The sequence below is a fragment of the Lacerta agilis genome, chromosome 2 (genome assembly GCF_009819535.1).
Source record: "Lacerta agilis isolate rLacAgi1 chromosome 2, rLacAgi1.pri, whole genome shotgun sequence".
Lineage (NCBI taxonomy): Eukaryota > Metazoa > Chordata > Lepidosauria > Squamata > Lacertidae > Lacerta > Lacerta agilis.
Genome location: NC_046313.1, coordinates 31,959,134 through 31,975,177, shown reverse-complemented (window position 1 = coordinate 31,975,177; position 16,044 = coordinate 31,959,134). Strand labels below are relative to the sequence as shown.

At 43.3% G+C, this 16,044-nt stretch overlaps 1 protein-coding gene across 10 annotated transcripts in view; it reads right to left on the bottom strand.

Moving 5' to 3' along the window:
- ITGB4 (integrin subunit beta 4) overlaps window positions 1–16,044 on the bottom strand; it is a 70,410-nt gene that overhangs the window by 34,773 nt on the left and 19,593 nt on the right. For all 10 annotated transcript variants that reach the window (XM_033139329.1, XM_033139328.1, XM_033139334.1 and 7 more), the window contains exons 3-14: window positions 14,736–14,818; window positions 13,358–13,459; window positions 12,168–12,372; window positions 11,627–11,723; window positions 10,846–11,017; window positions 9,379–9,642; window positions 6,822–6,911; window positions 6,384–6,506; window positions 4,408–4,575; window positions 4,116–4,192; window positions 2,705–2,916; window positions 1,005–1,108 (exon numbers count right to left, since the gene is read on the bottom strand). In XM_033139329.1, the coding sequence (XP_032995220.1) occupies window positions 1,005–1,108; window positions 2,705–2,916; window positions 4,116–4,192; window positions 4,408–4,575; window positions 6,384–6,506; window positions 6,822–6,911; window positions 9,379–9,642; window positions 10,846–11,017; window positions 11,627–11,723; window positions 12,168–12,372; window positions 13,358–13,459; window positions 14,736–14,818 (1,697 nt within the window). The remainder of the gene's footprint in view (window positions 1–1,004; window positions 1,109–2,704; window positions 2,917–4,115; window positions 4,193–4,407; window positions 4,576–6,383; window positions 6,507–6,821; window positions 6,912–9,378; window positions 9,643–10,845; window positions 11,018–11,626; window positions 11,724–12,167; window positions 12,373–13,357; window positions 13,460–14,735; window positions 14,819–16,044) is intronic.

The window sequence follows — 16,044 nt, the reverse complement described above, 5'->3', positions numbered from 1 at the left end:
GCATGACTAAGCCGCTTCTGGCGAACCAGAACGGCGCACGGAAATGCCATTTACCTTCCCGCCGGAGCGGTACCTATTTATCTACTTACACTTTGACATGCTTTCAAACTGCTACGTTGGCAGGAGCAGGGACCGAGCAACGGGAGCTCACCCCGTCACGGGATTCGAACTGCCAACCTTCTGATCGGCAAGCCCTAGGCTCTGTGGTTTAGACCACAGCGCCACCCACGTCCCTATACCCGTGCCTTACTTCTCCCTTATTAGTCGAGTTCCCCAGTTCTCAGAGCACAAAAGTAGAGTAGGAAATGGCCTTAGTGGGCACATCAGCAGATGGAGGGTGGGTGTAAAGAGGCAACTGAATGGTGCAATTTCATGCAGTTTTGCAGGGTAGATACAATTCCCTGGGATTTGGTGAACAAGCCAAGCCACATAAGATGGCTGTTCTGTGAGTAAACTGGGTTATCAAAAGTGAGGGAGTGAGGCATGCTCACCGCCCACCCGTGTCTGGACACTTGTGGCTAAACTTTTCCGCTGCCTCTTCTATACAGCATAATGCTGGGCAAAAAAAAAAAAAAAACAAAAAACAAAAAAAAAACAAATCACCACTTCATCCCGGGAAGGGTCTTAGCTCAGTGGTAGAGCATCTGCTTTGCATGCAGAAAGTCCTAGGTCTGACTCAGCATAAGGGAGTTATCTGTGCCCCCCCCACTCTGAAGATGCCTTAAATCCATTAATTAGTCTACCAGCTCAAGTCCATTATTATCGACTGGCAACACCTTGCCCAGGGTCTCGAAAAGAATTTTCCCGAGAGCCTGGAGAAGTGAGGACTTGAATTTTGGAACATCCAAATGCAAAGCATGAGCCCTGCTACATCAACTTTGAAGTCACCCAGCCGTCTATTTAAGCAGAACTCTCTCTGGTCTTCAGGCTGTTGCACATGAAGGAATACAGCTTCATATCCCCCTTGTTTATCTTTCTAAGAAGGTCAGGGGGGAATAACTTACCCCACTGCTGGAGATACAAGTCTCATTGCTTGTGGGACACTCACAGCCAGGGCCTTCCCAACCACTTTCACATGCACACTGACCCATGAAGCAGCGCCCCCGATCTGCATAGAGGAAGGAAACAAGGATAGGGTTTCATAGAACGCAGCCTACACTTACATGGCTGATATAGTCAAGGTTCACATCTTTGGCAAAGTGCCACAATGCCCATAGTTATGTCAGGAGCTTTTGGGGGTTTGTTGTTGTGTTGTTGTTTGTATCTTAGATATTTTGTGTTTAGAAAAATTATGAATAAGATGAATGAAAACAATAAAATGTATTGCAATAAATATAAGACCATCTCACGCCGTGGCTGCAGGAGCATTATAAGGGGGACACAAATGTTGACTTCAGATAAAGGTATGTACAGTGGTACCTCTAGTTACGAACTTAATTCGTTTCGGAGGTCCGTTCTTAACCTGAAACTGTTCTTAACTAGAGGCGTGCTTTCACTAATGGGGCCTCTTGCTGCCACTTCGCTGCCGGCACACGATTTCCGTTCTCATCCTGGGGCAAAGTTCTCAACTTGAGGTAACTCTTTTAGGTTAGCAGAGTTTGTAACCTGAAGCGTTTGTAACCTGAGGCATTTGTAACTCGAGGTACCACTGTAATGTGAAATTATGGAGGAAGTCCTAACATTTTTATCTATCGAAGGATCACAATTTTGGGTCATTAAGTGAGTACTGTTGAAAAACAGCTATACAACAAGGCCATGGAAGATGTATATGCAACAGGGGTAGAGAAAATCTGTGTCGTGAAGCATTTAAGGGTGTCTTTATCCAAATGTGGTAGAAGCGCAAACCATTCAGAAGCTTTAAATGACTGTAATCAAGACAAAGAAGTGGGGAATGTTAAGCTACTGTGTTTTCTACTTGATGGATTCATTGAGTATGCCTCCTACATTTCATAAAGGTTGATGCACAAAGATAACAACATGGTCTTGTACTGGAAAGGGAAAGGTGAACCAGAGAATCCATAGTATGTTTCTATTCACACTGCCATCCTAACCACACATACTTGGGACTTAACTTCAGACATAGTTTTTAGGAAACCACTAATGCCCAGGTCAACATCAATCTGACCTTGGCTGCAGCCAGACACAGTGAATGCAGGGAATTTGTTTTAAAAACACAGTATTTTGCCCACTGTGTCACTGGGCTAATCTCTACAGAAATGGATCACGAAAACACCTTTTGTTTTCCCTTCACTTGAGAGTGTAACTGATGCCCTCTAGAGGCTTTCAAAGAGAAGATGACAGATCTATGACCAACCATTAAAGGCTTTTCTTGGCATTAGCTGTACAAGCCTAGGGGGATTCAAAGGCAAAGAATATGAGGAAGGTGTGATAGCCTGCAGAAAAACTCAAACACCATAAGCTTTATAACTGGGGCAATAGGTTTGGGGAGGCTCTTCTATTCAGCCATTAACACAATAGTGAATCCTCTATAATCCATTATCTATTTGTGGTGTGATTTCACAAGCATCTGAGAACGTGAGTTTACGGTGCAATGCTAAGTGTGCCTACTAAGGCCTGTTGGATTCAAGAAGGCTTACTCTCAGGTAAATGGATTCAGGTGTATAGCCTTAGCCTGCAGCAGAAAGTTGTAACCACCTGAGGGCAGACCTGAAGCCTGGTCACTGCTCCAGAAGGCCTCACTCACCGTTGCAGAGGAATCCGGAACTGCGGGGACACTGCAAATTGTCAAATTCACAAAAGCGGCCCTCAAAACGCTGGGTCCGACTCTCAGAATAGCACTCGCATAGCCCACAGAGGCATTCACCTTGCCCTGAGCAAGGCTCCGTATCCCCTGGTCGTATGCAGGCTGCATCGTCAGTAGAGGAGGTGGTAGAGCAGTTACACGTAGCTCCCCGCCTGTCATGGAGAAAGGAAGTCAAGACAAAGACTGAGAAAGGCCTCGAAGGTCTGACATCTTGGAGAGCTGAAAGGACCCCAATGGACAAAATGTAGAGACTGTGTGACTGCAAGGGGGAACAGGGTCCTGTCTTTGTCCTTGAAATTTGGTGCACGGTGCTTAGAAGGCATGGTGCAAAGAAATGATAATAAGTGGCCACAGCTCAACCTTTCTTTGCCATGGGGTGACTACTGAGAGGTGATATTTTGGCTCAGAGAAAAGTAGACAGCATGAGTCCAACATATATTTGAGTCTAAAAATTTCCTGCCCCCTATTCGTAGTGGAATTGGAAGATGAAGAGAGGGGCCAGGAAAGTGACACCCAAGAGGTAGGATTTGGCCACACAGTTTTTGCCTGCTTCACAGGGGAGGGAAAGGGAGGGCTCCTTGTGTTGCCCTCTGCTCCCAGGGATACTCCCAGCAGCAGAAGCAAGGGTGCACGTGATAACCACGTCCCTTGCTAGACTGCTGGAGTTTGGGGATGGTAGGTTATTCAGCAACCCAACATTTTACAACTAAGTGGGGTGTGGGTGTTTAACATCAGTAGGGAACCTCTCCTGCCCTATACTGCTCCCTTTTTGGACTCCCAGGACATCTATGGGGCGGGGGGAAAGGACCCACTCTACTAAAGATTAATACTAAAAGTGGGAGTATTATCCAGAAATATAGTATAATAAATAGAACATTTGCAATAACCAAAATATTTTGAAGTGGTTTCCTGAACAGGATATTCCTAAGGCACCAATTACCACACAATCGGTCAATCAGGTCCGTCTCTGTATGCAATAAGCAGTGAACATGCTGGGTAGGTATACACGTAACGTTGAACCATGGTTGCCATTAACCAAGATTTATAAAACAACAATAAACCAGTAGTTTATCGTCTGGTAGTTTGGAGGATGAATTATTTGGGTTAAGTTACTGGTCCCACGGTTATTATTATTGTTATTATTTTGCTGCTGCTGCACTGCCGCATTTTATTGATATCTGGTGTTTTTGTGTTTTATTTTATACAGTTGTCCTTATGCTTATTATTCGAAGCTGCACTGTGTTCCAGATTGGAGGAAGGGCAGGGCACAATCAATCAACTGATGATTTCTGCTGAAGGAAATAGAAAATACACACCCCACTTAATAAAAAAATAAGGATGAGGTATTTACCAGCCTGCATTGCAAACACACTCTCCACAGGCGAAGTTCCCCCTGAAGTTGCACCTAGGTGATAGGACTTCCTGTTGCTGCAGAGTAAAAGAGAAGAGATGTTACTGAACTTTATTCTAGGGGATCAGATTTAATCACGTGTCCTTTAGAGAATAAATAACGGTAGCCTCTAGCTTTGCTTCTACAGTATATGCAAACCTAAAGAGCTCATACAAGAGTCAGGCTTCCTATAACATTAATATCTGGAGCCATTCTTGTGGCAGGACAACCAAAAAGGAGAACAAAGAAGTACCATTTCACAGGGGCAGGCGTCGCAAATGACTGAAGCTGCTACCTCCACGTTGTTACCGAAAGAGGAGGGCTTAATGTGGAAAATGCCATCCCGATCTTTCTCCGGGAGACTGCAGACATGCTTGTCACCCACTTGCTCATGAGCTTTCACACGTACTTTGAATCTGCCCTAGATGGAAGAGAGAAGTCCTGTTCATTTGCTGGATTGATCCAAAGAGAGAAAGACAAGAGAGATATGCCACTTTAAACAGCAATCTGGAAGGTGAACGGCGAGGTACAAGGCTGAACACGTAGAAACAAGGAAACAGATATTGCTAACTTGCTTCCAAGGTGGATATGAAGCATATGTTCGGGATGCTGCACCACACTGGCTGGCAGCATCCCCCCCTCCCATGTATAAGTAGCTGGGTGGGATGGAGATACAACCAGAAAACCTACACAACGTGGTGGTGGTATGGGATATGGGGCCCTGCTCTTCCTGTCCTGAACAGTTTTTGTTAATGGCTGCTTCCAGATGGTGCTACCTAATCATTGCTCTCAAGTTCTGAACTAAAAGTGAATTGCAATTGACTTTCCACACTAGTAGGGGTATTGTGCTTCTGTGTGAGTCCTACTTTGTCCTGCCCATCCTATCAGGTGTGGCGTAGCTGCTGTGGGTGGGCCCATTTGAAGGTCAGCAACACACATTTGCTAGTCATTCATTCAGTTTATATCCTGCCCTTCCTCCTGAGGGAAACCAGGGCAGCTTGTGGCGAGTGCCTTTTTCTTCAACCCTGTTTTTTAAAATCAATCTTTTTATTAGCAGTAAAACACTTTCCTGCCTTTTTTCCCTGAAATGGAGGAATAACTCTTAACACAGTCATGCTATGTTGTAGCTGCTGCTGCTGCTGCTTGTCTTACAGTGCTATAACAGTACAATGCAATTACTGTATGCAATTTCTATTCTGAACTTAAAAATGGAAAGCGTAATGCTGATGGTCAACAAAAGAGGTTTAAAGACTCTCTCAAGGCAAATCTAAAAAATGAAGTATAAACACCAACAACTGGGAAAGACTGGCCTGTGAGTGCTCCAATTGGAGAACAGCCTTTACCAAAGGTGTCATGGACGTTGAAGACGTTCGAACTCATGATGAAAGAGAGAAACGTGCTAAGAGGAAGGCACTTTTGGTAAACCCTCACCATGATAAACTCACACCAAAAAACCTATGTCCCCACTGTGGAAGGACGTGTGGATCCAGAATTGGCCTCCACAGTCACATACAGACTCACTGTGAAGACCGTGTTCATGAAAGACAATCTTATTTGGCTATGAGTGATCGTCAAAGCAACAACAACAACAACACATTTTTAGCAACCTGGTTAATGATGGTTGCCAGAAAGGGATGGATGGATAGATATCATCATGACATAATATTATACAGCTATACTTTATTTTAAAAAAGGAAAGTATTTTAGTGCTAATTAAAAGTTTGATTTAATAAAACACACATCAATGGGGTCATACAATGGCGGCAACCACTTATGTTGAATATGTGTTGAATGGTATGTGTTCCCTCCCATTTACAAACAATTAGTAGCTCTAAAGTCATTTGCATCTATGGAGACTGCTCTACTCTTCCATTCTTCTGGAAATGATTGGACTCAGTGGCATCATCTGAATGCCCAGGTCAGGGATGGTGCATCGCATTTTGCCATTTGAGGCAAAACAGGAAGTGCTGCCGTGCTCTGCTGCCGCCACCACCAATACTACCATACTTGCTGCTGCTTACCCTACCACTGCTGCTACTGGCAGAGAAGCAGCGCTGGCATCAGCACGGCTTTCATGTGAGTTCTTGCCAATTTTGGGGGAGATCACGCTAAAAATCGGTGCCAATACTGTTGTCGCTTCACCACCAGGCTAATGGCTGGGCCGGCCCTGTCCCTGTCAAGAGTGAGTGAATGAGGAAGACAGAAATACAAAGGGGAGGTAGGGCTTACCACTTCACCACGGACAATATTGAATGAGCCAGACTCTGTCTTTTCATACTTCTCAGATGTTATTTCTGTTTTCATGGCTTTTGGGGTGCCAAAAGCTCGAATGTCCATCTTGGAACTAATACGCTGGGAAAGGCAGGGAGGGAATAAATGAACAGAACTGAAACATACCAAATTCAGAGGTTCTCCCTAGATTATAATAATAGGATTTGCACATTATAATGTCCAACCATGTCCACAGAGGAGGGCTCTATTAATTTGCTCCTTGAGTTGTATTGTCACCGCAAAATTCAGTGAAGTACAAATGTCAAAGGCTAGCTGTGTTTTGGTTCACACATTGATTTGAGAAGTGAAAAATATGCAGCTTCTCATTAAAATACACACAAAATTGAATTTATTTTCCATTCCTAGACAGGACAGATTCCTGATGTTGCTTCTTACCCTGTAAGCCATACCAATCAAGTCCACAATATTAGAGGAATCTTCTTGCAGCCTCCCAATTTCAGAAATTGGGAAATAAGTGTGCAGTTTCTATTAAAAAATAAAAAGCAGTGAATTAGTTAAATATTTAAGTTCTGTTACAACCTTAAATGGACAACAGAGAAAGCAACATAGTTAAGTACCTTGTTATACACAGTAATTGAGCATATACCTTTATCTTACTATTGTAGTTGAATTTTCGCTGCTGAGAAACACTAGACACAGGTCACAACAACACAGCAAATATTAGCTGTGGTGTTTTCCCATTGATTTCAACAGGATGTAGTTATGGTTAATTTTCACTGGGTTGGGTCTCTACAATGGAATGTGCATTTCAAAGACAGTAGCAAAACCTCTTGTTGTGAAGGAATGGTTCTGTCCTGTCCCCATTCTAGCCCGTCTCAAAGAGGCCATTCTGATTAATGGCCTCCCTAGCTGATATTAATGAACAGGTGGAGAGAAGGGGATTTGGGGGCAGAGGCTAGTTGTTTGGGATAGGACACGAAATGCTTTATCAGTCAACACCAATACCATGAAGCGAGCATGGAAGCTAGTAGGCAGCCAGTGCAATTGTCATAACACCAACTGAATATGCTACCCACACCGGCCAATGCATTCTTTTAGCTGCAGCATCTTTGCGATTATCCTGGGGAGCCTCATGCCAGTAGGTCAAGCCAACACTCAGTGCTAGATCCAATGAAGGTTGAGAATCTTAGGGCCAAAGCACACATTATGCCATGAGGATCCAGGACTTCTCTCCCATTGGTCTTTTAAACAGACACACAGCAGTGTGTGCATGTGCTAATTTAATTAGGAAAGTGGTGTGGAGGCTGGGACATTAAACCCTATCCCCTGTCCAACACCCTCAAGCTGTGAGTTGCTTTTCAAGAGGAAAACACAAATCTGTATCACACATCTGAAATTTCCTCCCAGGGAACAAATAGCAGCTTAGCAGGGGCTTTAGAGTGGGAACATGGCCTGGAAGGAAGGAGTTAAAATACCCTCATTCTCTGTGCATCTTTAATTTAAAAATATTTAAATTATCCATGGCATAGAGAAAGTGGATAGAGAAAAAATATTCTTAGGGCCATGCTAACCGTGATGCTAATTGCATGAATGCAATTAAAGGGAAAGTTTAACTATTTCTGTTCTTGCCAGAATCATCAAAACTGTCTCTTGGAAACTGCAATGTGCATTTCAGTGGGACCAATGGGAACTTGCTTTGAAATGAAAATAGCAGCTTTGGAGAGGCTATTTTTGCCAGGATCATGGCAGGAAGAGAAATATTTAAATCCTCCCCTCTCCACCCTCATAGCCTTCCCCAAGACTGCTATTTTCATAACAATCAGCATGCAAGTTAATTTCCTTTGCAAAGTCCACATGTCTAGTTTGGTCCTCAAACCCCTATCCCTCTAGGACTTAGATTTAAGATAAAGCATTTGTTCACTCTATTGCGGGGGTGGGAAAACTTAAAGCTCCTCCAGATGTTGCTGAACTATAATTCCCATCAGCCCTAGCAACTAGCAACCATGGCCAATGGCTAGGGATCATGGAGTTATAGTTTAGGAACTTCTTGGAGGAGCAACTTCTGGGGAGGAGCAAACGTTCTCTGCACCTGCTCTATTGTCTTTTTACCCTGCAGGTTAGCTTCCTGGAAACATCAGGCTGATCACTGAAGGAAACATGATGGTAGTTAAAAAGGACCTTAGGTCTGATCCAGTAGGGCTTGTTCTATATTCTTTAAAAAAAACTTATCAGATAATCAGTCATGGATATCTCAGGATAACATGTAGCTTGGTCCACTTGCAGATGGAAATCTGTTGTGTGAAACAAAAGACATCCTGGTCTGATTCCTGACTGGGATTATCCAACTAACCACTGGGTGTCCCCACTGCATTACAAAAATAGATTGCACCGCTGCTTTGAAACAGGCTATGTTATTGAATCTGCTGTTACCAAGTTGTTGGGTGAGAGGATATGCAGTACCTGAAGGTAATCTGATTCCTACACCTGTGCACTGAGTCACACTACCCATATATTCCTATGGGAATATATTGCAGTGTTTCACAGAGAAGAAAGTGAATAGCAGAATAACATTTCTAGGATGAGGAACATAAGAAAGAAAACACTCGAAGCACATTTGGACATATACTAGAGAAGACAGTGAAAACCCACAATATCTCCACTTCAATGTGGAAACTAAGGAGATGCTGAAAAAAATAGAAAAAGCTCATCTGCTGAAGCATTCTTGGATAATTCAAAGCGTATTTCCCAAACAACAATGACTTGATGGCCTCCTTTCCCTAGTCAGATCATGTAGCCCTTTTGCTGCTGGAGGAGGAGAGTGGAGCTTTTTGTCCAGCAGTAAATGCCTAAACTGGCTTCCTTGTAAGGTCATTGTCTGCAGGCAATGGTGGCCAGTGTCAACTGCCAGTGGCTTAAAAACACACCTCTCAGTTTCTCCTCTGACATCATCCAAGCACCCAACACCCACTGTCTGCCCACTGCTATTTTTCACCTCATAGTAATCGTAAGAGTGGTTGGTGACAGCAAATATGGGGATGATGTTGCTCTGCCTCAGGAGTTTCACAAGTGCGGGTACAGAGGGGTAATCCTGCTTGGTGTCAAAGGTGTAACTTCCTGTCCTGTTCAGGTGGCAGTGTCCATCATTCCTCCTCATAATTCCTGCAAGGACATTGGCACCGTCAGCTTCATAATGGAAGGCAGACTCGGTGGAGAACACCAGGAGACGAGTGCTGTCTTCCCGCCAGCCAATCTGCTCCTGTGGGCAAAGAGAAAAACAAAAGGGTGTAGATTCAACATTGTGGAGGGATTTAATCTACTCAGAAAGATGAAGCAGGTTGGCCAGAAGCAGGTTGTAGCCATTCACACCATGGCAGAAGTTTCTGTGTCAACCCCTTCTCTAGCTAAGTCAATAAAGCTTGCAGCCGCTGGGTGTCACTTCCAACATGCAGACCAGCCCAAGGTTAGCTGAGAGGTCTGGAAACTTCATCAATTGTTTTGTGCTTATGTTGACAGTATCTGGTCACTTCTCTCTTATCTTGTCTCCTCAGCTCTTATCTCTTAACTATTGACAAGGTATAGCTCCCTGAATTCACCATGTGTTCTGCTTCCATTCTAAGGCACTTCTGGTATTTATTTATTTTTAACCTTAATATGTCTTTCAGCTTCTAATCAAACCATTATCTCCATCTTTATGCATACAGCACATTTCTCACAAGTTTGTACTTAAAGTGGTTTACAACAGAATAGCAGTTGAAAAACAATAACCATAGTACATAATTAAAACACCATTTACACTAAAGTAACAAATCAACAGTAATTATTATTTAATAACAAATTATTATTATTATTATTATTATTATTATTATTATTATTATTATTTAATAATTATTATTGTTAAGCAATAATTAACCATTTTTTAAATTATATCTTCAAAACACTTCCAGAAAATTAAACATAAAATACACCCAGAATCCCAGGTGTGTAACCTGATATCTGTTACACCTGGGAGGGACTTATTCAGTCTGCATTCTCTATCCTGGAAAAAGAGTCTACAAGCTGACCTCATGGCTACTTCCATCAGTCTAATTTTTATAAGTTTTGGTTTTTCATTTTTCCTCATTCATTTCTCACTGCCTGCTTGATGAAAAGTTCTAGAGAACCTGCCACACTTTTGTGGGTCCTAATAAAGCTCCAGCTGAACTACAAATTTTGGAGTTTGTTTAAATTGTAATGTTCTAACTCCAGCTATGGCTTGATAACAGCTAGTCCGTTCTAAAACTCAACCAGATTCTAGCAAGACACAAGCATTACCATGTGCTGGTCGTTAAAGCAAAGCTTTGGCCTAAATATTCTCATTGATCTCACAGTTTGATGAGGGGCTAAGAAAGGCCTATATCCATCTTACACTCAGTTAATTGCTTTATCTATCTATGCCTTCCTCAGCAACCTCTTGGCTCACCTTGCAAACAGCAGTTTGTAATATGGCATCAAATCCACCTTCTGGGGCATCCAAGTTCCCTGATATTTGCTCCATCATTAACTCTTGGCTGAATTTATTGATATCATGGGTTAGGCGGATGACATTCTTAAACGAGAAGGGTGGGTCAGCACCGGTCCAAGGCTCACGAAGTCTGAATGTAAAAAGAATAGCAAAGGCTTTATAATCAACTACCAGCAAGTTGATATCAGAAACACCGCCTCTGTATCTTGTAGGGAAGGACCTCAGTCATCTGCCATACAGTTTAATAAAATTTATTATAGAAGAACAGTCATGTGTTGTGATCTGAAACACCAAAATAAATACGGTAAATAAAGATTAACAAATGAGTTGTGACCAAAATGTTCTTAGGCATAAGTTTATTTCTTCAGATGCAGGAAGACACCGACTGTTTTCCTTTGTTTTGGAGGAAAGATGGGATATAAATTTAATCCCCCCATTTATATTTGGGGTGCGCAACTGTTTTGCAAAATGAAAGAACGCATATTAAAAAGAAATATTCATCATGAGTCAGTCAACTGACATACACAAGATTCAGTCATGAATGGATATGGTGAAGTAAGACAGCACAGTTTGGAGAAGGGGCATATTCATGAGTATTAGAAACAGGCTAGCTTAAGCTACAAGGCTTATTCACTTTATATCTTTCACACCCATCCACTAAAAACAATGAAGAAGGCAGCTATGGATCCTAAATAGTTAATTCACAAATATATCCCCTGGGTGCACCACCTTCACTTACCTCTCAGGCCTCATATCTGTCTGTGGGGCTGAAACTTTATCCACAAACTTGCCAAAGCCAATAGTATAATCACTGGTTAGCTGAGTCAAAAAATTTGCTGGCAGGAAGAAAGAGGGAAAGGAGCAAGTAAGTGAAGATGTCCTGGCACACTTAGATTAAAGCTGCAATCCTAACCATGTCTGCTCAGAAATAAATCCTGTTGAATTAGATGGGGGTTGCGCCCAGGTAAGTGGGGTTAGAATTGCAGCCTTAGTCCTCTGCTTGAAACATACTTTTTCCACAATGTAGTCCGGATTCCATAATACACTTCCATTGCACCTGAGGGCAGCAGGCTAGTTTGGGGCTTCAAAAGAGGTTGTATGGTGCGTGCACACACCTTTGTCCTCCAACAAAGGGGAAAGAATGCCCCACTCCTCAGGATCTGCTGCCTGAGATGGTTGCCTCCTTCAGCCTAATGGTAGGGGCAGCCCTGTCTTTTGCCAAGTGCACTCAGACATTGCAGCCTGCTGTTTCCCACAGCTTATAAGTTTTTAATTCTCACCCAGTTGTTGGCCCATTGTTTTAAGGTTGTCCAAGTCGTCGCGCATGGAATAGGAAAAGTCCATGAGAATGTAGAGGTCCACAGGAGATTCACTGGGCTCAAACACATCCACGTCAAAGCTAGCTTCCTCGCCAGCTCTCAACTTTATTGCTATGTTCTGCGGGGATACTTGTGTTTTCTTCAGAGATGTATCAATCTTAAATTCCTGCCAGAGGAGACACCAGTAATCCTCAGAAGATTTAGCAGTCATGTTGCATTTTTGGTTTTAACAGCAGATCAGAGAGGGAGAGAACTGATTCATGACAAATAAGAGATTAACTAAATTTACAATGCTATAAGTATGTAAAAAAGGTAAAGGTAAAGAACCCGTGGATGGTTAAGTCCAGGCAAATATGACTATGAGGTGCGGCACTCATCTTGCTTCAGGTTGAGGGAGCCAGTGTCCACCCATAGACATCTTTCCGGGTCATGTGGCCAGCACAACTAAACTGCTTCTGGCCAAATGCCGTGACGGAAGCCAGAGTGTACAGAAACACTGTTTATATGTATGTACAAGATGTCTGGACCAATTATGTAACCCTCCCCTTAAGCCTATTGACTTAAAAAAAGAAGCTAGGGAAGGTGTGCAAGCAAACTTGGCTTTTGGCAATTCTAGACAGTGATTCAGGTGCGTGGAATTGTTTTATTATGTCTGTATCACATCACCTTGCCGACAAAGGTTTTCCCAGTACTGGTTTTCCCAGTAGTGATGTATGGAAGTGAGAGCTGGACCATAAAAAAGGCTGATTGCCGAAGAATTGATGCTTTTGAATTATGGTGCTGGAGGAGACTCTTGAGAGTCCCATGGACTGCAAGAAGATCAAACCTATCCATCCTTAAGGAAATCAGCCCCGAGTGCCCACTGGAAGGACTGATCCTGAAGCTGAGGTTTCAATACTTTGGCCACTTCATGAGAAGAGAAGACTCCCTGGAAATGACTCTGATGTTGAGGCTACAAGTAGAAGGGGACGGTAGAGGATGAGATGGTTGGACAGTGTTCTTGAAGCTACCAACATGAGTTTGACCAAACTGCGGGAGGCAGTGGAAGACAGGAGTGCCTGGTGTACTCTGGTCCATGGGGTCACGAAGAGTTGGGCACGACTAAACAACAACAACAAATCCCATCTTTACATGACTTCCTCTCCACTCACCGATTTTGTTAGCATCTCTCCTTCCATGAAGACTATGCTGGTCTTACTGCAGCCGTATTTTAATAGGTTGTCTTTGAAATCACAGCGGTACTCTTTGAAGTTCTAGGGCAAAAGAAAATGTATAACAATGATACACACATTTAGAAAATACATGCTATTATCTATTTTTAAGCATTTACCTTACTATCTGCCTCCATGTTAGACTGAGGGTAGGATGCGGTGGTCCCATGAGAAATTCCTGCATCTACCTGTAACTGCAACTTAGAGAGGTAGGTTTGCAACAGTGTGAAGAGAGTATAGCCATACCTTGGTTCTCGAACAGAATGCGCTCTGGGAGTCCGTTCGATTCCCGGAACCCTTCAGAAACAAAGGCGTGACTTCTGATTGGCTGCAGGAGCGTCCTGCAGCCAATTGGAAACCGTGGAAGCCATGCCAGACGTTTGGCTTCCGAAAATTGTTTGAAAACCGGAACATTTACTCCCGGGTTTCAATTGACCGGGAGCAGATTTGTTCAGGAGCCAAGGCGTTTGAAATCCAAGGTATGACTGTAAATCCAAGTTCTTGCTCTCCATCCTTACTCTATATGACACTAACATACCACCTGGCTACAACCTGGAACATCAGAGCTGGAAAGTTCACATCATCTCTCTCACACATTGCTTTTTAATGGGGGGGGGGGAATTCAGCTACCAATCACTGAGGCCCTAATCAGCCTTCACCAACCTTTGCTCTTCAGGTGTTGTTGGAATACAATCCACATCAACCTTAACCCTTGAACCTGCTGGCTGGGGATGCTGGACACTGGGGAAGATTACACTCAAGTAATTTACACACATTGTATGAACTAGCCCTGCATTGTTGTTGTAACATTTGAGGACTAGCAGTTTAGGCTGTAATCCAAAATCATGTGTACTCAGAAATAAGTCCCACTGAATTTGATAAGGTTTACTCTCAGGTCAAGTACGGTGGTTATGATTGCGAATTTAGCCCACTGAAGAGAACTGTGTTTGAAGTGATATGAAACTTTCACTTGCTCATACAAACATACAAATCAGTACTTGATGTTGTAGTTATCAAATGATAAGCATGCACATGTCAAGGACTCCTTAGAGTGTGTAGAGCAATAATCTATTTAGAAGTGAGAGGGATGAAACTAAACGTTATGCATCCCCATCCAAAGGCATACAGGTACATTAGAGTCAGCAGGACCATAAGAGTAGAGGCTCAACACACATCACCTGTGTAATCAGGATTGATATTGCCCAGGAATGCAGCATTGGAGGCTGTGAGATTGTGGCCAAAACTCAGGTGAAATTTGGAGCTTTGAGATCTGTACGCATCAAGACAACAATTCAACAGTTTTATAAAAAGCTCCTACCTCATCACTGCAAAAAGAGCAGTCCTTGCTCACTTGGATACACTCAGTGCAGCTTTTTGCCCTGGAAGCCACACAACGGTTATCTAGGAGACAAGAGCATCAAGTCAGAAACACAGGAAACCAGACTGGTCTAGCAATGGAGAAAGAAGGGGACTCTGTCCTAGTCCCATTCTGGCTCTCTTCTCATTTCCTTTGCAGGACACACACAGTGTTAAAAGTAAAGGGACCCCTGACCATTAGGTCCAGTCGCGGATTACTCTGGGGTTGCGGTGCTCATCTCACTTTATTGGCCGAGGGAGACGGCATACAGCTTCCAGGTCATGTGGCCAGCATTACTAAGCTGCCTCTGGCGAACCAGAGCACGCACAGAAACACTGTTTATCTTCCTGCTGGAGCGGTACCTATTTGTTGGCAGGAGCAGGGACTGAGCAACGGGAGCTCACCCCATCGCGGGGATTTGAACTGCTGACCTTCTGATCGGCAAGCCCTAGGCTTGGTGGTTTAACCCACAGCGCCACCCACGTTGCCTACACACAGTTTTAGTCAATAATAGATCTTAATTACAACTTGTGGTTAGCAGTGAGACAAACCATGAGCCCAGGATCAGATATAATGCTAAGCCAAACCAAACCAAACCAAACCATGACTTAACTCCAGGTACCATGGAAGCAGAAGAAATGGGAGAGGAGTGAGATGGCCAAGATGTTTGCTCCATGCACTTGCAGATTCCCTCATTCACATTTAGCCATAGTTCGGCTTAGTATTACAGTGGTACCTCGCAAGATGAATGCCTCGCTAGACGAAAAACTCTCTAGACGAAAGGCATTCGCTAACGAAAGGGTGACTCGCAAGACGAATTTTCCTATGGGCGCAACTCGCAAGACGAAAAATTTTCGCTTTTTTCTTCTTCGTCAAACCACGCTTTCCCCGTCCATGCTTCGCAAGACGAAATTTTCGCTAGACGACAGCACTCGCAAAACGAATTAATCTTGTCTTGCGAGGCACCACTGTTTATGTGAACTGGGCCAATGTGAAAGCTGTTTCTCAGGGCTTTGGTGCAGATAAGAAGAATTTCAGGTGAGAAATGCAATACAATGAGAATACAGATATCAATTTCACCTGCAGGAATAAGCTTGTTTCGTTTTGCAACTGTGGATCTAAATAATAGGCACGAGCCTTCCCTGTCCTAGTGACCTTCAGATGTTTTGGATTACAACCATTGGCCATGCTGATTGGGGACGAAGGATTTGGAAGGTGCCACGTTGGGGAAGGCTAGGTTCATGCATTACATACAATGACAAAAATAGAC